This window comes from Xyrauchen texanus, chromosome 42, assembly GCF_025860055.1.
Source record: "Xyrauchen texanus isolate HMW12.3.18 chromosome 42, RBS_HiC_50CHRs, whole genome shotgun sequence".
Classification (NCBI taxonomy): Eukaryota; Metazoa; Chordata; class Actinopteri; order Cypriniformes; family Catostomidae; genus Xyrauchen; species Xyrauchen texanus.
In genome coordinates, this window is record NC_068317.1 from 5,779,530 (window position 1) to 5,799,058 (window position 19,529).

General features: G+C 37.6%; 1 protein-coding gene across 2 annotated transcripts in view; it reads left to right on the forward strand.

Moving 5' to 3' along the window:
- LOC127634813 (procollagen-lysine,2-oxoglutarate 5-dioxygenase 2-like) overlaps positions 1–19,529 on the forward strand; it is a 63,823-nt gene that overhangs the window by 25,938 nt on the left and 18,356 nt on the right. For both annotated transcript variants that reach the window (XM_052114491.1, XM_052114492.1), the window contains exons 5-8: positions 4,768–4,880; positions 5,113–5,176; positions 6,346–6,443; positions 10,446–10,547. In XM_052114491.1, coding sequence (XP_051970451.1) covers positions 4,768–4,880; positions 5,113–5,176; positions 6,346–6,443; positions 10,446–10,547 — 377 coding nt within the window. The remainder of the gene's footprint in view (positions 1–4,767; positions 4,881–5,112; positions 5,177–6,345; positions 6,444–10,445; positions 10,548–19,529) is intronic.

A 19,529-nucleotide genomic window follows, 5' to 3' on the forward strand; every position in this document is an offset into this window, starting at 1 on the left:
TCTCTGTACTAAAATGGCCCCCACAGTCACCAGATCTCAACCCAATAGAGCATCTTTGGGATGTGGTGGAACGGGAGCTTCGTGCCCTGGATGTGCACAAATCTCCATCAACTGCAAGATGCTATCCTATCAATATGGGCCAACATTTCTAAAGATACATTTCAGCACCTTGTTGAATCAATGCCACGTAGAATTAAGGCAGTTCTGAAGGCGAAAGGGGGTCAAACACAGTATTAGTATGGTGTTCCTAATAATCCTTTAGGTGAGTGTATGCTCTCTAACAGAGCCTTGGTCACTAAATGCAAGAGGGCAATAAAATGGGCTTTCTTACTAAATAAATCAAAGTACAAACAAAACTCACTCAAGGGTGAAAAACAATTAAAAGAAGATTAACCAAAATAAGTCTTAACAGATACCAAGACTGACAGAGAGAAATGAGACACGGAACAATTGTTTTACTTTTAGGGCCCCACCGGTCCAATTATCTAATTTAGATCAATGCAAAATACATTTTCATTGATTTAATTATCTTTAAATACCCATTCTGTTATTTACAATCAGATTTATTCAAACACACAGCATGGATGTGGCAAAGAAACTGCTCAACCGAAACGTTCGCTGAACGTACTCATTTGTTATACATAATGCAAACTCTATACAAATACTTGTATATACTACAAATTATGCATACAAAAAACAAGAATGTGACAAAATGTGTATTAAATGTATACATATGCATATATTTAAAGGGGCAATAATACATTATGAAATATTTTAACTTCATCAAACGTATTAAATATTGAAGAATTTAACAAACAGTCTCCGACAGCATCTATGCATGGGTTTGGTGAAACTTGGCAAAGAGTTCAGGCAATTTTGGCTCGCGCTGCCATATATTTTGTAACTCATCTGAATTATATTGTGTTCCATTTAGAAGTAATCATCCCTAAACCTTCAATTTCCTTCAAAGACTTTATCCTCCATTTTGAGAGCTTCCAAGGTCCTCCCCCACAGTTGAGCCCAAAGGGAAGGTCTCAAAAATAGTGGTCATTTGGTCATTTGATTGTAAATCCCTTTTGGAACGACCTTATAGCTTGGCTACCATTATTATTCTCCTATCAAAAAGCTCTGTGAAGTCATCATTGAAGCCAAAATCCCCTAGACTACATTACATTGACAGAATGTTTAAATAAGCTAAAAGTCTGTTTTTCAATTATTTTTTGTAATAAATGTTTTTGTTCGACAGCACTTAACAAACAAAGCATAAAGACGAGTGCATCACAGTTTGAAGGTAGCCATTTTAGAAATTATACTTCTACTTCCAGAAGAGCATGGAAACTTTCACTTATTGCATACAACCAGGTTTTCGGCAAAGTTTTGATTATGTTGAAGATTTAGAGGATTTAGAATGGCATGTATCAAATATGATACATGTTGCATTATAGGGTTAAAGAGTGGCTCAAAAATGTTATTAGAAACAAGGCAAAAGGGTCCCATAAGAGGGTGAGGGATCCTCATAGTCACAGGGCCTTATTGAGGGGGGCTTTTATAAGCTGTGGGGCCCACATATTCAGGTGTATACAAACATTTATTTTCAAAGTTGATGGGCCTCGATTCCTTGCAGCCCAGGGCCCCTTGACCCATTGGCCCGGTCCGTAATACAACTATTGTGACAACAATTGACCAATGAGCACTAGACAAGAAGGTGTGGTGAGGGGAAACAAGGAGGGGCAGTCGGGAAAGCACATGGGTGACACAAACAATATGATCAATATGGTGACAAGTGTAGCTTTATTTTTTGTTATTGATAGCAGGTCCATGAATCAGCATTTGCTTGGATGGCCAACATGCTGTTAGTTCTGCACTTCAAAGCATTTAATGGTTTACAACAAGCCATGTTATGTGTACACATGTTCTCAGGTTGTCCTCCTGCATTTGGGAGGTCAGGTTACAGAATTCCACTCAGGCAGTATATCACTGGAAGACTTTCTGCACACAAGGTAATGGCAGGCAGACATTGTAGGAGGGAGTTGTTGTGTCATAGCACAGTTTGCGCCGTACACTTGCCCTAGAACAATGCAAGTAGAGTGATTATAGAGGGAAAAGAAAAACGGTGCAATTACATTATCTCTAGAATTCGATTTATGTAAACCAACAGGCAGTGGCCAGTCACCCTAAAGGAATTTCCTGCGGGCCACCAGGAATAGTGTGCTATTCATTCAGGAGTCTGCGTAAATGGTGCATTCATCTGAGAGAGAGAGAGTATGTATGGGTGTGTTCATCAGTGTCAGAAATTTACTTTTTAATACGACTGTAATATTTGCCCCCTGGAATTCAATTGCAGGGCCATTTTTACCTTTATGTATGCAATTTTCCTAACCATATATAAACACAGTTTGCCGTATATTTATGTCTTTAAATGGTTCAATTGAATCTACTGACTGAAATACATTGTCAGTCTCAGATCAGATCGTAACTGTATGGTGGTTTCTGTATGGTGTGCGACTGACACCCTGCACTGCTTTTAGTTACACCACTGCCAATTATTTAAAGCATTTGAAAATAGTTTTATGTTTTTAAAGCTTTAAAAACAAAAACAAAATCTAATAATGTTTTGGCTGCTTTCCAAATTATGTTTCAGCATCCTTAAAGTACAGAAATCCAAGTTGAAATGTTCCATACCAATGAATAATAATGACATATTTTCCCCATCATTTCAAATGTGCTGTAAGTGATTTTAGCATTCTGAAGATTTCACGTGACTGAGCCGTTTAATAAGCCACACCCCCTCATTCGAAAACCCCGACCTTCGAAATTAACTTTGAGACCAAAACTGAGTGAAAGAGCAGCATTGTTTGTTCCTGTGGCACAATAGTACCTGCAATAGCTCAACTCTATGAGGAGTAAAATGATTGACAGGTGTAAAAGGGGTTCGCAGACACATTTTTGTTTGCTGTTTACAAAGTCTACAGCTGTTAAAGAGACCAGTGAGACATCTCAGGACACTTATTTCATTTTTTGCATACTTTTACATGAAAAAATAGCTTACAGCATCTTTAAATTGATTAGCCTATTTTATCTGTTTTGTGGCATTTTTGGCCCTAACTCAACTTAATAATGAACATTACATTTATATAGCGCTTTTCTGACACTACACCCAATGTGGATGATGCGACAGCAGCCATGGTGCGCCAGTACGCTCACCACACACCAGCTATTGGTGGAGAGGACAGAGTAGAGTTATAGAGACAATTAATGGATGGGGGTTATAAGGCCATGATTGAGAAGGTATAACGGGGGGAATTTGGCCAGGACAACGGGGTTACACCCCTACTCCTTATGAGAAGTGCCCAGGGATTTTTAATGACCACAGAGAGTCAGGACCTCGGTTTAACATCGCATCCAAGGGACGGCGGCTTTTTTTTAAGTATAGTGTCCCTGTCACTACACTGGGGCGTTAGGACCCATACAGACCACAGGGTTACCTTAGTTTTCCCCAGGAGGTCTCCTATCCAGGTACTCTCCAAGCTCAACGCTGCTTAGATTCAGTGGGCAACCAGTCTTGAGCTACAGGGTGATATGGCCATTCCTGACCCAGGTGTTTGTCCATACTGCCCAGTCTCTCCATTGGAGAACAGTAATGTCAACCCCTCCATACCCATAAACTCTGTGTGTGTCATTAACAGGGCAAGTTTGTTTGTGTTGGACCTTCTGTTCAATACCGTGTACATCCCAAATGAAAGGTTGGTTTTATTTCATAGACTGCCCACAAGATTGCGGTGGCTTCTGTTTTGTTTCGGTTGGATCAGAGATGTTGTGTCGGCCACCATACTTGTGGAAAGGAGAAAGACCATGTAACACGGCTCGTCTCTTTCGGATCATCCCTTGCATTGCCCAAATGCAAGGTTGTCGAAGGTAGCAACGTTTCATTTGGTGGGAAATAACGATCTGGATTCAAAATTCAAACCACATGTCATAATTCCTTACATCTGGCTTCAGCTACAGCTTTCAAACTTGGGCATTATGTCAATGGTTTTACTTTATTGCACTATAATAAAACAAGATTTATGTCACCACATCTGAGTTGACTTCTTTATGACGATCTGCTAATTTAGCAAATGAATTGACATGTACTGTAAATCATATTTGCCTAAAACTTGAATCGTTAATGTTTTTTGGCCTTTGGCTTTCGCTGGATTGAAACATCAATGATGTTAAAAAATCTTAACGTCTACATTTCTAGAAATAGTTTGAGTTAGATAGTGCTTTTCATGACTTTTGTAATCCCGATCCCAAGCCATTGCCATGGGATTTGTGTGAAATTTATAGTTTTAGGATCAGTAAATTAATTTAGCCTTTTTGGGAAAGCCTCTAATAATATTAAGAGTAAAAAAAGTTTAATATTCAAGGTTAATATACAGTATGCACTGTTTATGAGTCCAGCCAAATTATGGTATCTAAAACTGCACAGAGACCCATGTGAGAACCAAACCCTAATTTTTTTTTTACTTTTGTCAGTGAGCTTGATGAAAGCAATGAGCAATCTGGACACAGCTACTATTCAAACACAGAGAGCCAATACTGTACATAACTGAGGACCAACAGATTCTGAAACAATGTAGAAAGTTTTCACTATCAGAAGATATACATCGCCACTTAACACTTGTTGCTTCTTAACTTTCTGCCAGACTTCACACTATTTTGAGGGTCCGCACCAGAACTGGGAATGAGATTTTGGCTAAAAATCCACTGTGATATCTTTTACAGGCTGTATTGGCTATGCTCCATACATACACAAGATTGTGAACCAGTGGGACCTTCATGACAATGATGACGATCAACTGTTCTACACAAAGATCTATGTGGATCCACTGCAGAGGGTCAGTGTACAAACTTGAAGATGTTTCTGAAGAGGCAAGAGCCACTATGAGAAAAGGAAATTTGCTTGTAACACTCACATGTTCTCATAAAACACTTGAAATTCATCCATACCACTCAAAAGCAAACAAACTGCCTAAATATACTATACCCCCAAACAGTCTACACAAGGACAAAGGTTACTTGGTCAATTTTTCATAAACTCTAACTTGTTCTCTTGTTTATTAATTTTAGGAAAGGCTTAATATGACCTTGGACCACAAATGCGAGATATTCCAAAATTTGAATGGAGCAGTAGGTGAGTGAATACTAGTTTGTTTCAAAATTGTCAGTGGGTCATTCCGTGTCAACTCTAAAGTCTGCGACTCACAATTATTATTATTTTAGTTTATTATTATTATATATTTTTTTTAGTGGTAAAAGATAAACATAAATGATGATGAAAGCCAAAATATTAAATTCCAAGGATCGATATTTACTGATTTTAATTAGTTATTTTGTAGAGGGTTTCAAATTGACAATTTTCGTCTATTATTTTGGAGGCAAACTACAGGCCAAAAAGTAGCCTTAGCATGGTGGCAGTATCATTATTTTATTTTCAATAAAGCAAAGGCCTGAGGTACAATTACTGTTGAAACTAGAAATGCACCTTTTATTTATTCATATAAAATTAAACAGTAAAGTCAAAATCTTGATTTTTGAGAGTTTAAAAATACACTATTATTAAGAATAAGTGACACATGTGGCATGTGCACTCTTCTAGTTTCAAAATGATTTGTTCTTCGGACCTTTGTTTTGTTGGACATGTAAAACTAGCTTGACCTGTAGTAAATCATAATTTTGAACCCCCTCTAAAAAGAATAGTCTACTCTGTAAATATTGATCCATGACATTTAATATATTTTGGCTTTTATATCTTTTCTTTAGAAAAAGTATTAACAAATTCAAAAAGTTCAGCTGGGGACATTTCTGACATTCTAACCCCAAAGCTTTTTTACAAACACAATTCAAATTTCTGTTTTAAAAAGTGCACCATTTAAAACCCATCAATATAGAGTATTTTTCATCATAACAGTTTAAGCCTTTGGACCTATTTAGATCACAAATGATAAGACAAATTGTGCAGCTTGTTGAGTGGTGTTCTATTAGTTTTCTCTATGATTAGAAGTAAGATTATTGCCTGGGGATGATAAAATGGTAGAAAAACCTTATAGTCTTATAGAGCCATCTTTAGGCACGAGAATATCATAGGGACTTGGGGGTTTTGACTTGGACTAATAAGAAACCTAGCAACCACCTAGCAACACCATAGATCCACAACATGTTAAAAATCACTTGGAACACCTTAGCAAACACATAGCAATGCCTTAGCAACTACCAGAGTTGCACGGAGCAAATCTCACTCCAATTTTCCTTTGAAAATTTAAATATCTAGTTTTTATTTATTTATTTATTCTTTGCACTTAGACGAAGTTCTTCTGAAGTTTGGGACAGAGCGGGTGCGAGTGAGAAACACAGTCTACAACAGTCTTCCAGCGATAATCCACGGAAATGTGAACACCAAGGTAAATATCTTCTTTCTTGTTCTTAAATCAATGAACAGTGCCTTGAGTATACCAAAGGAATCAAAATAGTCTTTACATTTCCTATATACTGACTTCCAAACAGCTTTCAGGCACAGACAAGCACAGATTTGTGGAATTTCAAAATGAAGACTCTGTCTAACAGATAGGTCCTGGAACTCGTCAAAACCTCAGAGGGAATTTCACATTTCAGTGTGCAGTCAGTGATTAATTACTAGAAGGTCTTCTGGCCAAAATATCAGTCATGGCAACTCTTTCTGGCAAGATGTTGAGTTTGACATTTAGCAGGATGTCTGGGTGATACTGTAATCTCAACACACAAACTGAGTTGAATTTTCCTTCTGTGCTCTGTATGGCTGTAAATGATTAAGCAATCACTGGACTATGTTGAGTCATGTTCTCCTAGTCCTCAACCATCTGCACAGCTTCCGATGAATAAACATCTGTCTAAAGCGACAGAACGGCAACAAGCTATTTTTCTATCCACACTGAAATTGAAAATGCTAAGCATTTCAACAAAATCACATGTACTGTAGTGTCGCTTGTCTGTTGTGCCTGTTTAGGACAAAATGTAACCAATATGGAAGAGATTTTATCGTGCGTCGCTTTGTCATTTCACGCCTGACAAAGACACTGCTTTATGATTTTTAATTCAGACAAGCTGCCACATCAGTCTTGTAAGATATGCAGCCCACCCCAAGACCAGCAGGCTATTTAAAATGCCTTGGGGAATACAGATGTTTTATCTGCTCGTAAACACTCACATTAGGACCAGTAAAAGTAACAAGGCTTAAGGACACACAGTAGTAGCTGATGACCAGATTGCAAAGGTAAAAGCTCCTCTTCATTTAAAATGAGCAGGCACCTCCCATTGTCTGTCTGTATTGTTTAACCAATTGACCTCAAAGCCAGAGGACATGACCTGAGTCTCCAAGAGATTGTCTGTGTTAGCCACTAACTAAAATTTTAAATTACCAGCAACTATTTAACATGGCTGAACATTGGATGAATTGCAAAGATTGCATCTAGAGACCATCTGTAATGAATTGAATTGAAGTTCCCACCTTAGTTTTACTTTATTATCTTCCTGTAATCAAAAGCAGCTTGACAAGCATGTTTGCAGCTGTCATGCCATAATCCCCATCCAACAGTCTGTGTACAAATTAACTGGGAACACCGGCATTACTTTCAAGGAACAAATGCTCAAAGCTGGTTGTCTCATAACCAAGTACAGACAACGGGCAGTTTAATAGACTGTAGCTCACTGATAATGATGTGTAATGTTGTTTTTACATTGTAATTACATTGTAACAAATTCATAACCACATAGTTAATCTAGATGTTGTTAAATCTAAATTAACTTTTTTTCTTTTTAATATGACTGTTAATGTGCCTTTATGTATTTATGCATTTATTGTTATTGCACATATAAATCACAAGACAGGAAACATTCCAACATCGTTAGATACACCTATAAACAGAACCAAAAATAAAGGGGGGGTCTGTGCAACAGGGAGAAATATTTAGGATGGGATGGAGTAATGTATGAAGACGCTAAACAAGACTGCAGTAAAGTAATAAACATTCCCACATATAGGAGCATAAAACATCACTCTTTCGATTTTGTTTCTTATAGTAATTAGTAGCTCTGAAACGATGTTAATTAGAGGGTCTAGATTATTATTTATTTATTATTATTATTATTTTTTCATTTAGATGTTCTTATGATATGAATTGCTCTATGGGAAAAAAAGGAAAGAAATAATCTTATAAAATAATTGATCAAATAAAAATCACAAAAAAAGGGTTTCAGAAAAGAAAGAGCAGAAGCCAGGAGGATCCATTTCAAACTGTTTTCTGTACAATGGGTTAAAAAAAAAAAGGACTTGTTCCTTACTGAAGTTTCAACATCATAACACTGAAAATCACTAACAATGATTTGCTTAAACTCCTTGTAAATACGTTTGTTACATGTTATCAATTAGGTCCACATTACAGATTTTCAAAGGCGGCTGAGAAGCAACAGGCCTGGATGAATAATTCACTACTTTGAATCAGTCTCAACAAACCAGTGGGCACAGCCCTACATGTATTGTTAAATGTAATTCTTGATCAATTAAATCATTTTAAGATAAGACATTCCGGTCACCATCCAATACCGTAAATCTTGCCAATCACTTGAGACTTTCTATTAATAACCACAGCCCTATTATTCCTAAGAGTGGAATTGTTAGGGGAAAAGTTGTGCGTAAATATAATTTTCCAAAAAGCTGTGCTTGTTTATGACAATTCCACATCATCAAAGGAATTCCAGAAAGACTATGATTACATATCAACACAAACTCAAGACCACCAGTAGTTCTAAAAAATATGATTTTTTTAATATAAGAGATTCAAAATCATTGGCTTAGAAATGGATCCTTGAGGGGACAATTTCAGGGTTTTTTCTCTGTGGGTTTCAGTAGCTACTGGGATAAATCAAATGTTGGTAAACATAAATAACATTTAATCTTGTTTTCCTTGGCTTGCACAAAGGGTTGGGCTTTGAAAACCATGGACACCTTTATCGCACAAATCAACCTCCATGAAAGCTGCATTTTTTGGAGGCAAGCTGTTTATGGAAACTTGTAAAAAAGTCTCAAACCCCTGATCTAAGATAAACCCAGATGTTTGCCGGATGTCTAAATGCTGCAAACACAAGAGCAACATCATTCCCTGCAGAACTGTAAATCTGCTTTATGTATCACATCATTTAAATACAGTATATACAAAGTCTCCCTCATGTATATTTCCACCTCAGACACACATACACTCCCATTTGTTGTTTGATGTGTGTTGTAATGTAAATCTTAAGTCACAATAAAGCAGTAATAGAGTTCAGTTACAGTATAGTTCATGAAAATGTGACAGCAAGAATCATTTTTGACCTGCTGCCGCTACCAAAATCTGAGCAGGACAGTGGACATTTCCAATCCATAAAGTAGCATGAATCAGCTTGACCACCGATAATAACTGGGTGTTTCTTCAACTATGGACATTGTTGTCCCATGGACCCTTAAATCATGCTTTATACTTTCATTAGTTTATTTCCTTTATAATTTTTATGAACAACAACAGCATTTCCACCCCATTTGAAATCACGTGCTTTGTTAATAAGAATCTGTGGCAGAAATGACAGTCATAGAAATGGCATTTTAAACATGACATTGTCTTTCAAATGCTACTTTACAAGCAAGCATATTGCCTAGCGTGTATTTTGACAGGTTAATGGAGAAATACTATTGTGTGATGGATTTTCACATTTTAAGATTAAAAGTCTGGGGGCCTGGGTAGCTCAGCAAGGAAAGATGCTGACTACCACACCTGGAGTCACAAGTTCGAATCCAGGGCATGCTGAGTGACTCCAGTCAGGCTTCCTAAGCAACCAATTGGCACATTTGCAAGGGTGGGTACAGTCATGTTGGGGTAACCTCCTTGTGGTCTCTATAATGTGGTTCTCGCTCTCGGTGGAGCGAGTGGTGAGTTGTGCGTGGACGCCATGGAGAATAGCGTGAGACTCCACGTGCGCTAAGTCTCCATGGTAACCAATCCATGTGATAAGATGTGTGGATTGACTCTTTCAGACATAGAGGCAACTGAGATTCGTCCTCTGCCACCCGGATTGAGTCACTACGCCACCACTAGCACTTTGAGCGCATTGGGAATCGGGCATTCCAAATTGGGGAGAAAATCCCCCCCAAAAAAGATTCAAAGTCTGATCAATACATTAAATACATATTAAAAGTGTCAAAAATAAATAATGATGGTGTTTCCAAAACAGTTTTAATGCGACCGTCATACTTTATGACAAAAAGAAAAGAAAATTAAACTTGTTTTTTATCAAATCAACTCTTATAATAACTCTAAAAATAAATAGATTTGACCTTATATGTCCCAAATTACATAACTAAACTATAACTAATGTGTGTTGTTTTTTTTCCCCAGATATACTTAAATTACTTGGCCAACTACATCCCCAATATATGGAACTATGAGAGCGGCTGTACCATCTGTGACCAAGACATGGTGGATTTGTCTCAGCTTAAAGTGAGTCATCCAATGAAAGCAACAGTGACTTTTTTCTTTCCTTTTCCTCTCAGAACAGGAAAGTTATACCCTAGAACTCACCATTAAAAACAATGAATGTTTTCCAATTCTATTAATACATGATTTTATATGTTATGAAGAACGGAATGTTCCATTTCAGTTTTCACTTTGAAATAATGCAAGAGAAGTCAAGCTTGGGAGATGCACTGTATGTGTGTTGTATCCAACTTCAGCAAGCGTCTTGCCCTGTGTCCCTTAGACACTTATTAAAGAAGTATAAATGCCCATGAGGAGCCACTTGAGGAAGAGGAAGTTGTGCACGACTGTGGTGCAGGAAATGGCTTTTAGTTTTTAGAAAGCTTCACTTACTAGGGTGTTGCTGTCAACCAGACCTCTCTTTAGTGGACAGCTCAGTATGGGTTTTATCCACAGGGTAATGTACAGTGGTTGCCTTGAAAATTTGCCACAGGGTACTGCTGAGGCTTGCGTAAAAGGACTTTTGGAAGATCTGTTGTCCTGTTAAGAGATTGAGCAAAATATATCAGGAAGTCAGATAAACCAGACTGATCATACTGTGAATTCGGCATCAAGCGGTCAAAATCTGTGCTGCTGAAATTGGTGTGTACTTAACGTAATTACAAACACTTCCCCCAGTGGCCGAAGCTGGAAGTGTTGTTGAGGTGAAATAGCCACAGGGTGATGCCAAAAGCGAGTTGTATTTGTTGTAAATGTTGTAATACAGTCAACAAGAATGCATATTTTATTAACTTTACCTCCTAATTCAAATCCAAACCCCAAAACTTAACCTAACCGTCAGAGTTCAAATGTATGCTTAGAGTGAAAATGCAACCTCAAAAACTACGCTAACCATTTTTTAGGTGAATGCACGTACTTTCAGGTTTGCAAGGGACCAAAATCCATTTCTGGGAGATTGCATCAGTAGGATCTGATGCAAAAATGTCTGATGGGCGATGTTGCTTTTCAGCAATTCAACAGTATGAGGTTGATTTCAGTTTACATGAACTTTCGGAAGCAGCATGTTGATTTCCTGTGTGATCATGTGTTGGATAAATTGTCAGATATTTGGCCATTTTGAGAATATCATATCAGTTGATGATAACCATGCCCACTTGGCCAATTAACAGAAGTGTTAGCTCTCTAGTTTGTCAGTTTCAAAATCTTTTTCTTTAATTTCAATGTATATGTTTAAATCTCAATTACTTTAATTAAATTGTAATAACTATATCACATACATTTTTTGGCCACCCCACTCTCTTGTTATCATTACTGGCATCGACCAAAAAAAAAAAATATATATATATTGATCAACATCTAATTAAAGGAATATTCTGGTTCTATACAAGTTAAGCTCAATTGACCATGTTTGTGGGATAGTGTTGATTACCACAAAAAATTATTTTGACTCATCCTTAAAAAAATATGGGTTACAGTGAGACACTTACAATGGAAGTTAATGGGGTTCAATCTGTAAACATACTCATTGTTTTAAAGGAATAGCCACAAGACATAAACAAAATGTGGCAGATTCACTAAGAATGAATTGGGGCCGAATTGGTTTTTTTTTTATTGTTTTTTTTGCACGCACTCTCTGCTATGGTTTAGCGTCCGATTCACTAAAGAAATTATGCAGATCAGACAACAGTGCAAACACGCCCACAAATTCACTGCTGAGCACAATTTGCACGCACAATTATGATCTTGCAGTCCGTTTCCGAGCACTATATGGTGGATGATGCCGCAGACCACCGTATTTGACACACCATGTCGAGACTGTACAGCTTCACTTTGATTCAGATATCCAAATCATCTCTTAAACAAACTGAATGTACACTTGACGACACCGCACATCTGGATATATGTCAGGTTAAAACGCTCTTCTCCATCATTTGATAATTATTTGATGAATTACTTCTGATATGATTGGTTGAAAATTATATTGAAAACATCTCTTTGAAATAAAATTAATTTTACCACTTAATTTAATTTGCTGGTAATAGTGCGATGTAAATTGCACAAGGCAAATTAGCCTAATTTTCATAGAAAGGATTCGTGTTGGCGGAAAGGAATGACATTGACTTTATTTAAATACGAAAGTCAGCGCAATTTCAGTGCTGATAGCGGCTGCTAAAATAGATTGCAAATGTTGCGCAAGTGTTTAGTGAATCTGCCCCTTTGTGTGTTAACATGATTTTAGTCTGATAAAATTGCTTACATTTTATGCATTTTATTTACATTTATGCATTTGGCAGACACTTTTATCTTGCTCAAGGACACAATGGTGGTGGCAGTGAGGATCAAACCAGCAACCTTCTGATTACCAACTATGTGCTTTAGCCCACTTTACAAATTTGTTGCTATGACAACGTGACACCATAAACCCTAAACCAACCTACGATTTAAACAACTTTACAACTCAAATAATACAAGAGAAATGCTTCCAGAGCAGCTTCAAAATGAATTCCAATGTCTAATGAGTACGAATAAAATGCATAAGATTATTATTATTTATAATTTATTTTGTATGTGAACAGGCCTTTAGGCACTTTACACTCCCTGTATCGATCTATACTATTAGCTTTGCATGGGGAGTTCATCTGTTTAATCTTATTGAATCCCATGAATGGCCAAGTGAAACCAAATGCTTATTTTTCAACACATCGGACACATTTGATTTATTGCTTGAAAGCCATTGGGTTCCAAGGTCTGTTGTCAGTTCCTAAAGTCTGTTGTTTGTCAGTGTGAGGCAGTAGATGGGTCATGCCTCCCTCATCTGCTTTGTGGTTTTGGGTTGGTTGCTGAAGAGCAGACAAGGGTTTGGATTCTCACACTGCTTTGAAGTTGAAAGGACCCTGTTAAAGAAAACTGTCCCGGTCTGGACACAGAATCCCCTGTGTCTCCTCTTTAGTCCCTGCTCCTCTGTCAGGAAAAATTTACAGTCCTCTGGCTCAATCCGAGGACACTCCCTTCAGGAACCCAGAGTCAAGGTTGGAACTGGGAAATTACATGGTGCCACTGAGTTCCTGTTTCATCTAGCAAGCTGTGTAGACTGGTCAAGAACCACAAAAGTAGTGCTGACCGATCCATGTGACCTTAAGCTCAGTGTCATGGGAAAGAAGCTCCTGCTTTCTCTAAGACCTCCTGCACAGCTCTTTGCTGAATGAAAACTATAGGGCTCGACCAACATGATCTTATTAATATCTATAGGTATTTGTATTTAAAGTAAAGGTTCTAACACATGTACACTTTCACACGTTTGCATAGACACTGAAACACACTATGCTGGCGTATTGACAGTCATTTTGACGAATCCTTTGATCACAACATATACCGTACAAGCAGGGGTACATTTAGGTGCCACCGGAACTAAGCATTTGCATTGATGCACCCCTGAGGGCAAGTACAAATTTGTCAACCGTTGGATATTTTTCTTTACTAATTATATTGTGGTAGATATATATGCATGGCTCAGTGGGCATGACCATTTATTTACATGTAAGTGCAATGATGAAACATGCAGTAATGCGAAAATGCAAAGCAGGACATGTCCCAACGTCCTTGCTATTCAAGGGGGTTTTAAGCGCAATGCAACATGGAATTTAGTTGTTTACAATTGGCTAGCAGTGTCACAACTTGCATTAATATGAAATCAGTGTTCGTCAAAATTCTGAATTTCAGAATTGGCTCCCTTTCAATTCACAAATTGAGATTTGCATTGAATTGGCCGTGCCTCACAGGAAGTTGAATTGCAATTTGCATTTGAATGATAGGAAGGGGAATTTAAAGAATTTGCAATTCAAAACTTGCAATTCAATGAAATTCAACACAAAAAGATACATTGTGTAAATATATATATCCGTAATAGTGTTTTTTATTTTTTACTAATAATGCCTATTAATTCCCCAATTGGTAGAAATATATATATATATATATATATTGGGCTGTCAATCGATTAACATTTTGAATCGAATTAATTACGTGCCGTCCCGATTAATTAATCACATATACACATATTTGCTGAGAAAGCCCCTCATATAAAAAATAATTCAATATATAATGATGAAAATATTATACATAGTTATCTTTAAATATTACAAAATTATATATATATATATATATATATATATATATATATCATTTTTATATATATAAATAAAAATTATGTGTATATGTGTATAATGTCTGTGTGGAAGTGTGTGTGTGTGTGTGTGTGTGTGTGTGTGTGTGTGTGTGTGTGTGTGTGTGTGTGTGTGTGTGTGTGTGTGTGTGTGTGAGGGGGAGCGTGAGGTTGTTTCCCCACAGATATTTCAGATAATATAGACACTGTTGTATTGATCATGTGTAGCTAGCTTTGACACAGCTCAAGCCTTCATTGCTATTTTGAAAACATCACGTTAGAACTAGCAACGGAGGATGTGCTGCTTTTCGGCATAGGAGTAAAAAGATTGTGTGTGTGTGAATGCACTTAATAATAAAATAAATTGATCAATTGTCACACATTATACATACATTTCTGCATGTACATGGTGAAATTATTTATTTTTCACATATCCCAGCTAAGCTGGGGTCAGAGTACAGGGTCAGCCATGATACGGCACCCCTGGAGCAGATAGGTTCAAGGGCCTTGCTCAAGGGCAAAACAGTGGTGTTGGGGCTTGAACCCCTGACCTTCTGGTCAGTAATCCAGAGCCTTAACCGCTGAGCCACCACTGCCCTATATGTATGTGTATGTGTGCGTGTGTATGCAAGAGTGTGTGTGATCTTTTTTATTGATTCTTGAATAAAAAACAAAAAACTGAATAAACAATATATATATATATATATATATATATATATATATATATATATATATATTCAGTGGGTACGGAAAGTATTCAGACCCCCTTAAATTTTTCACTCTTTGTTATATTGCAGCCATTTGCTAAAATCATTTAAGTTCATTTTTTTCCTCATTATTGTACACACAGCACCCCATATTGACAGAAAAAACACAGAATTGTTGACATTTTTGCACATTTATTAAAAAAGAAAAACTGAAATATCACATGGTCCTAAGTATTCAGACCCTTTGCTGTGACACTCATATATTTAACTCAGGTGCTGTCCATTTCTTCTGATCATCCTTGAGATGGTTCTACACCTTCAATTGAGTCCAGTGTTTGATTATACACTTGATTGGACTTGATTAGGAAAGCCACACACCTGTCTATATAAGACCTTACAGCTCACTGTGCATGTCAGAGCAAATGAGAATCATGAGGTCAAAGGAACTGCCTGAAGAGCTCAGAGACAGAATTGTGGCAAGGCACAGATCTGGCCAAGGTTACAAAAAAATTTCTGCTGCCCTTAAGGTTCATAAGAGCACAGTGGCCTCCATAATCCTTAAATGGAAGACATTTGGGACGACCAGAACCCTTCCTAGAGCTGGCCGTCCGGCCAAACTGAGCTATCGGGGGAGAAGAGCCTTGGTGAGAGAGGTAAAGAAGAACCCAAAGATCACTGTGGCTGAGCTCCAGAGATGCAGTCGGGAGATGGGAGAAAGTTGAGGTAAGTCAACCATCACTGCAGCCATCCACCAGTCGGGGCTTTATGGCAGAGTGGCCCGACGGAAGCCTCTCCTCAGTGCAAGACACATGAAAGCCCGCATGGAGTTTGCTAAAAAACACCTGAAGGACTCCAAGATGGTGATAAATAAGATTCTCTGGTCTGATGAGACCAAGATAGAACTTTTGGCCTTAATTCTAAGCGGTATGTGTGGAGAAAACCAGGCACTGCTCATCACCTGTCCAATACAGTCTCAACAGTGAAGCATGGTGGTGGCAGCATCATGCTGTGGGGGTGTTTTTCAGCTGCAGGGACAGGACGACTGGTTGCAATTGAGGGAAAGATGAATGCGGCCAAGTACAGGGATATCCTGGACGAAAACCTTCTCCAGAGTGCTCTGGACCTCAGACTGGGCCGAAGGTTCACCTTCCAACTAGACAATGACCCTAAGCACACCGCTAAAATAACGAAGGAGTGGCTTCACAACAACTCCGTGACTGTTCTTGAATGGCCCAGACAGAGCCCTGACTTAAACCCAATTGAGCATCTCTGGAGAGACCTGAAAATGGCTGTCCACCAACGTTTACCATCCAACCTGACAGAACTGGAGCGGATCTGCAAGGAGGAATGGCAGAGGATACCCAAATTCAGATGTGAAAAACTTGTTGCATCTTTCCCAAAAAGACTCATGGCTGTATTAGATCAAAAGGGTGCTTATACTGAATAAAGGGTCTGAATACTTAGGACCATGTGATATTTCAGTTTTTCTTTTTTAATAAATGTGCAAAAATGTCAACAATTCTGTGTTTTTCTGTCAATATGGGGTGCTGTGTGTACAATAATGAGGAAAAAAAATGAACTTAAATGATTTTAGTAAATGGCTGCAATATAACAAAGCGTGAAAAATTTAAGGGGGTCTGAATACTTTCCGTACCCACTGTATATACAGAATCAACTTTAAACCCCATCTTTTCAAATGCCACCAGCCTAGGGATGCAAGGAGGGATGCAATACAATTCGGTGAACCATTCTTGAAATGTGCCAATTGACTTCCATCCTCTAAGAATTATATGTCTGCCAATTGTTACACTAGTTTGGACCCATATATTTGTATATTTGTCACCTACATTAATAACCGCCCGATCACCCAGTATACATAGTCAGGGGCAGAATGAAATATGAGTATCTAAAACCTCACAGATAAAATTCAGGACTCTTACCCAGAACTCTTAATGCAGAACCGCAGAGCATGGGCCATGTCTCCTTCCTCCAGCTGACATCACTATCAGGTAGGTGTGTCTTTTAAAGCATAAATCTAGAGGGAGTCCAGTAGAAATTATGCAAAATCTTAAATTGAATAAGGCATACCCTTGCATCCCTAGACATAGTTTTAAATGTTTTTTTTTTTTTTTTCATTCTTTCCCACTCCTCATCCTCCAATACCAAGTTCAAATCTCTTTCCCATAACCTCTTAAGATCAGATAAGGCCCTGCCAAGAAGACTCACAAGAAGGAATAATACACTGATGCTTCGTGTTCCTTTCCAAAGGCCATGAGCACCATACAGGAGTCTCAACCAAATATGAAGCTAATTTTGTACAGATGCCAGACATATCATTCATTTCTTTATCAATATTGAATAATCTTTAACACTATTCCTTTTATGACTCGCAAGCACTGATATTTAAAAATCTGTTTTTGTTGAACTTCCAGCAAAAATATTTAAATCATGAAATATACAATTACTTTGATTCAAGACTGCCCACCCCAAGTCAAAACATTGTGAATTACCCAGGCACCAGAGGTGGGGGACTCGAGTTATATGACTTGACTCGAGTCGCAAATTTAAGGACTTATGACTTGCTTGACTAAATGACTTGACTTTGACTTGAGAACCAGCGACTCGAGACTTGACTTGAACTGCATGAAAATGAAAATGACTTGAATGTTTTTTATTATTTTCAATATTATAAACAGTAATGAAATGCGTTTAAAAAAATATTGCGACATCAATTAATTCATATGCAAAAATGTATGCTCGCCAGCACCACTGATCTGCATCTGCGCAGTTAATGCTGCGCTCACAATGCGCCAAAATGTTCCCAAAGTAACCTCCTTTGGATATACATATTTGAAACTGGACCGTGTGAATAAAAAAGTATGAATATATATATATATATATATATATATATATATATATATATATATATATATATTGTATTTAAACCTTACTGTTATTCAATTCATATACAAAAATTTATGTAAAGATATGTATACAAGTTCATCTTTTCAGAGCAAAAATTAATATTTTTTTCAAAAATGAACCTCTATTTATTTTGGTACTGTGGCTTGACTCGACTTGACTTGAAACTCATCTGAACTCGACGTGATTTGCTTGAGGTGAGTCACTGACTTGACTTGACTTGATTTGTCTGCACTGCACTTGAGACTTGACTCGAGACTTGATGGTTAAGACTTGACTAGGGACTTGATGGTTAAGACTTGAGACTTGACTCGAAACTTGATGGTTAAGACTTGAGACTTTATTCGAGACTTGATGGTTAAGACTTGAGACTTTATTCGAGACTTGATGGTTAAGACTTGAGACTTGACTCGAAACTTGATGGTTAAGACTTGAGACTTTATTCGAGACTTGATGGTTAAGAGTTGAGACTTGACTCGAAACTTGATGGTTAAGGCTTGAGACTTTATTCGAGACTTGATGGTTAAGACTTGAGACTTTATTCGAGACTTGATGGTTAAGACTTGAGACTTTATTCGAGACTTGACGGTTAAGACTTGAGACTTTATTCGAGACTTGATGGTTAAGACTTGAGACTTGACTCGAAACTTGACGGTTAAGACTTGAGACTTTATTCGAGACTTGATGGTTAAGACTTGAGACTTGACTCGAAACTTGATGGTTAAGACTTGAGACTTTATTCGAGACTTGATGGTTAAGACTTGAGACTTTATTCGAGACTTGATGGTTAAGACTTGAGACTTGACTCGAAACTTTATGGTTAAGACTTGAGACTTTATTCGAGACTTGATGGTTAAGACTTGAGACTTGACTCGAAACTTGATGGTTAAGACTTGAGACTTTATTCGAGACTTGATGGTTAAGACTTGAGACTTTATTCGAGACTTGATGGTTAAGACTTGAGACTTGACTCGAAACTTGATGGTTAAGACTTGAGACTTTATTCGAGACTTGATGGTTAAGACTTGAGACTTGACTCGAAACTTGATGGTTAAGACTTGAGACTTGACTCGAAACTTGATGGTTAAGACTTGAGACTTTATTCGAGACTTGATGGTTAAGACTTGAGACTTTATTCGAGACTTGATGGTTAAGACTTGAGACTTGACTCGAAACTTGATGGTTAAGACTTGAGACTTTATTCGAGACTTGATGGTT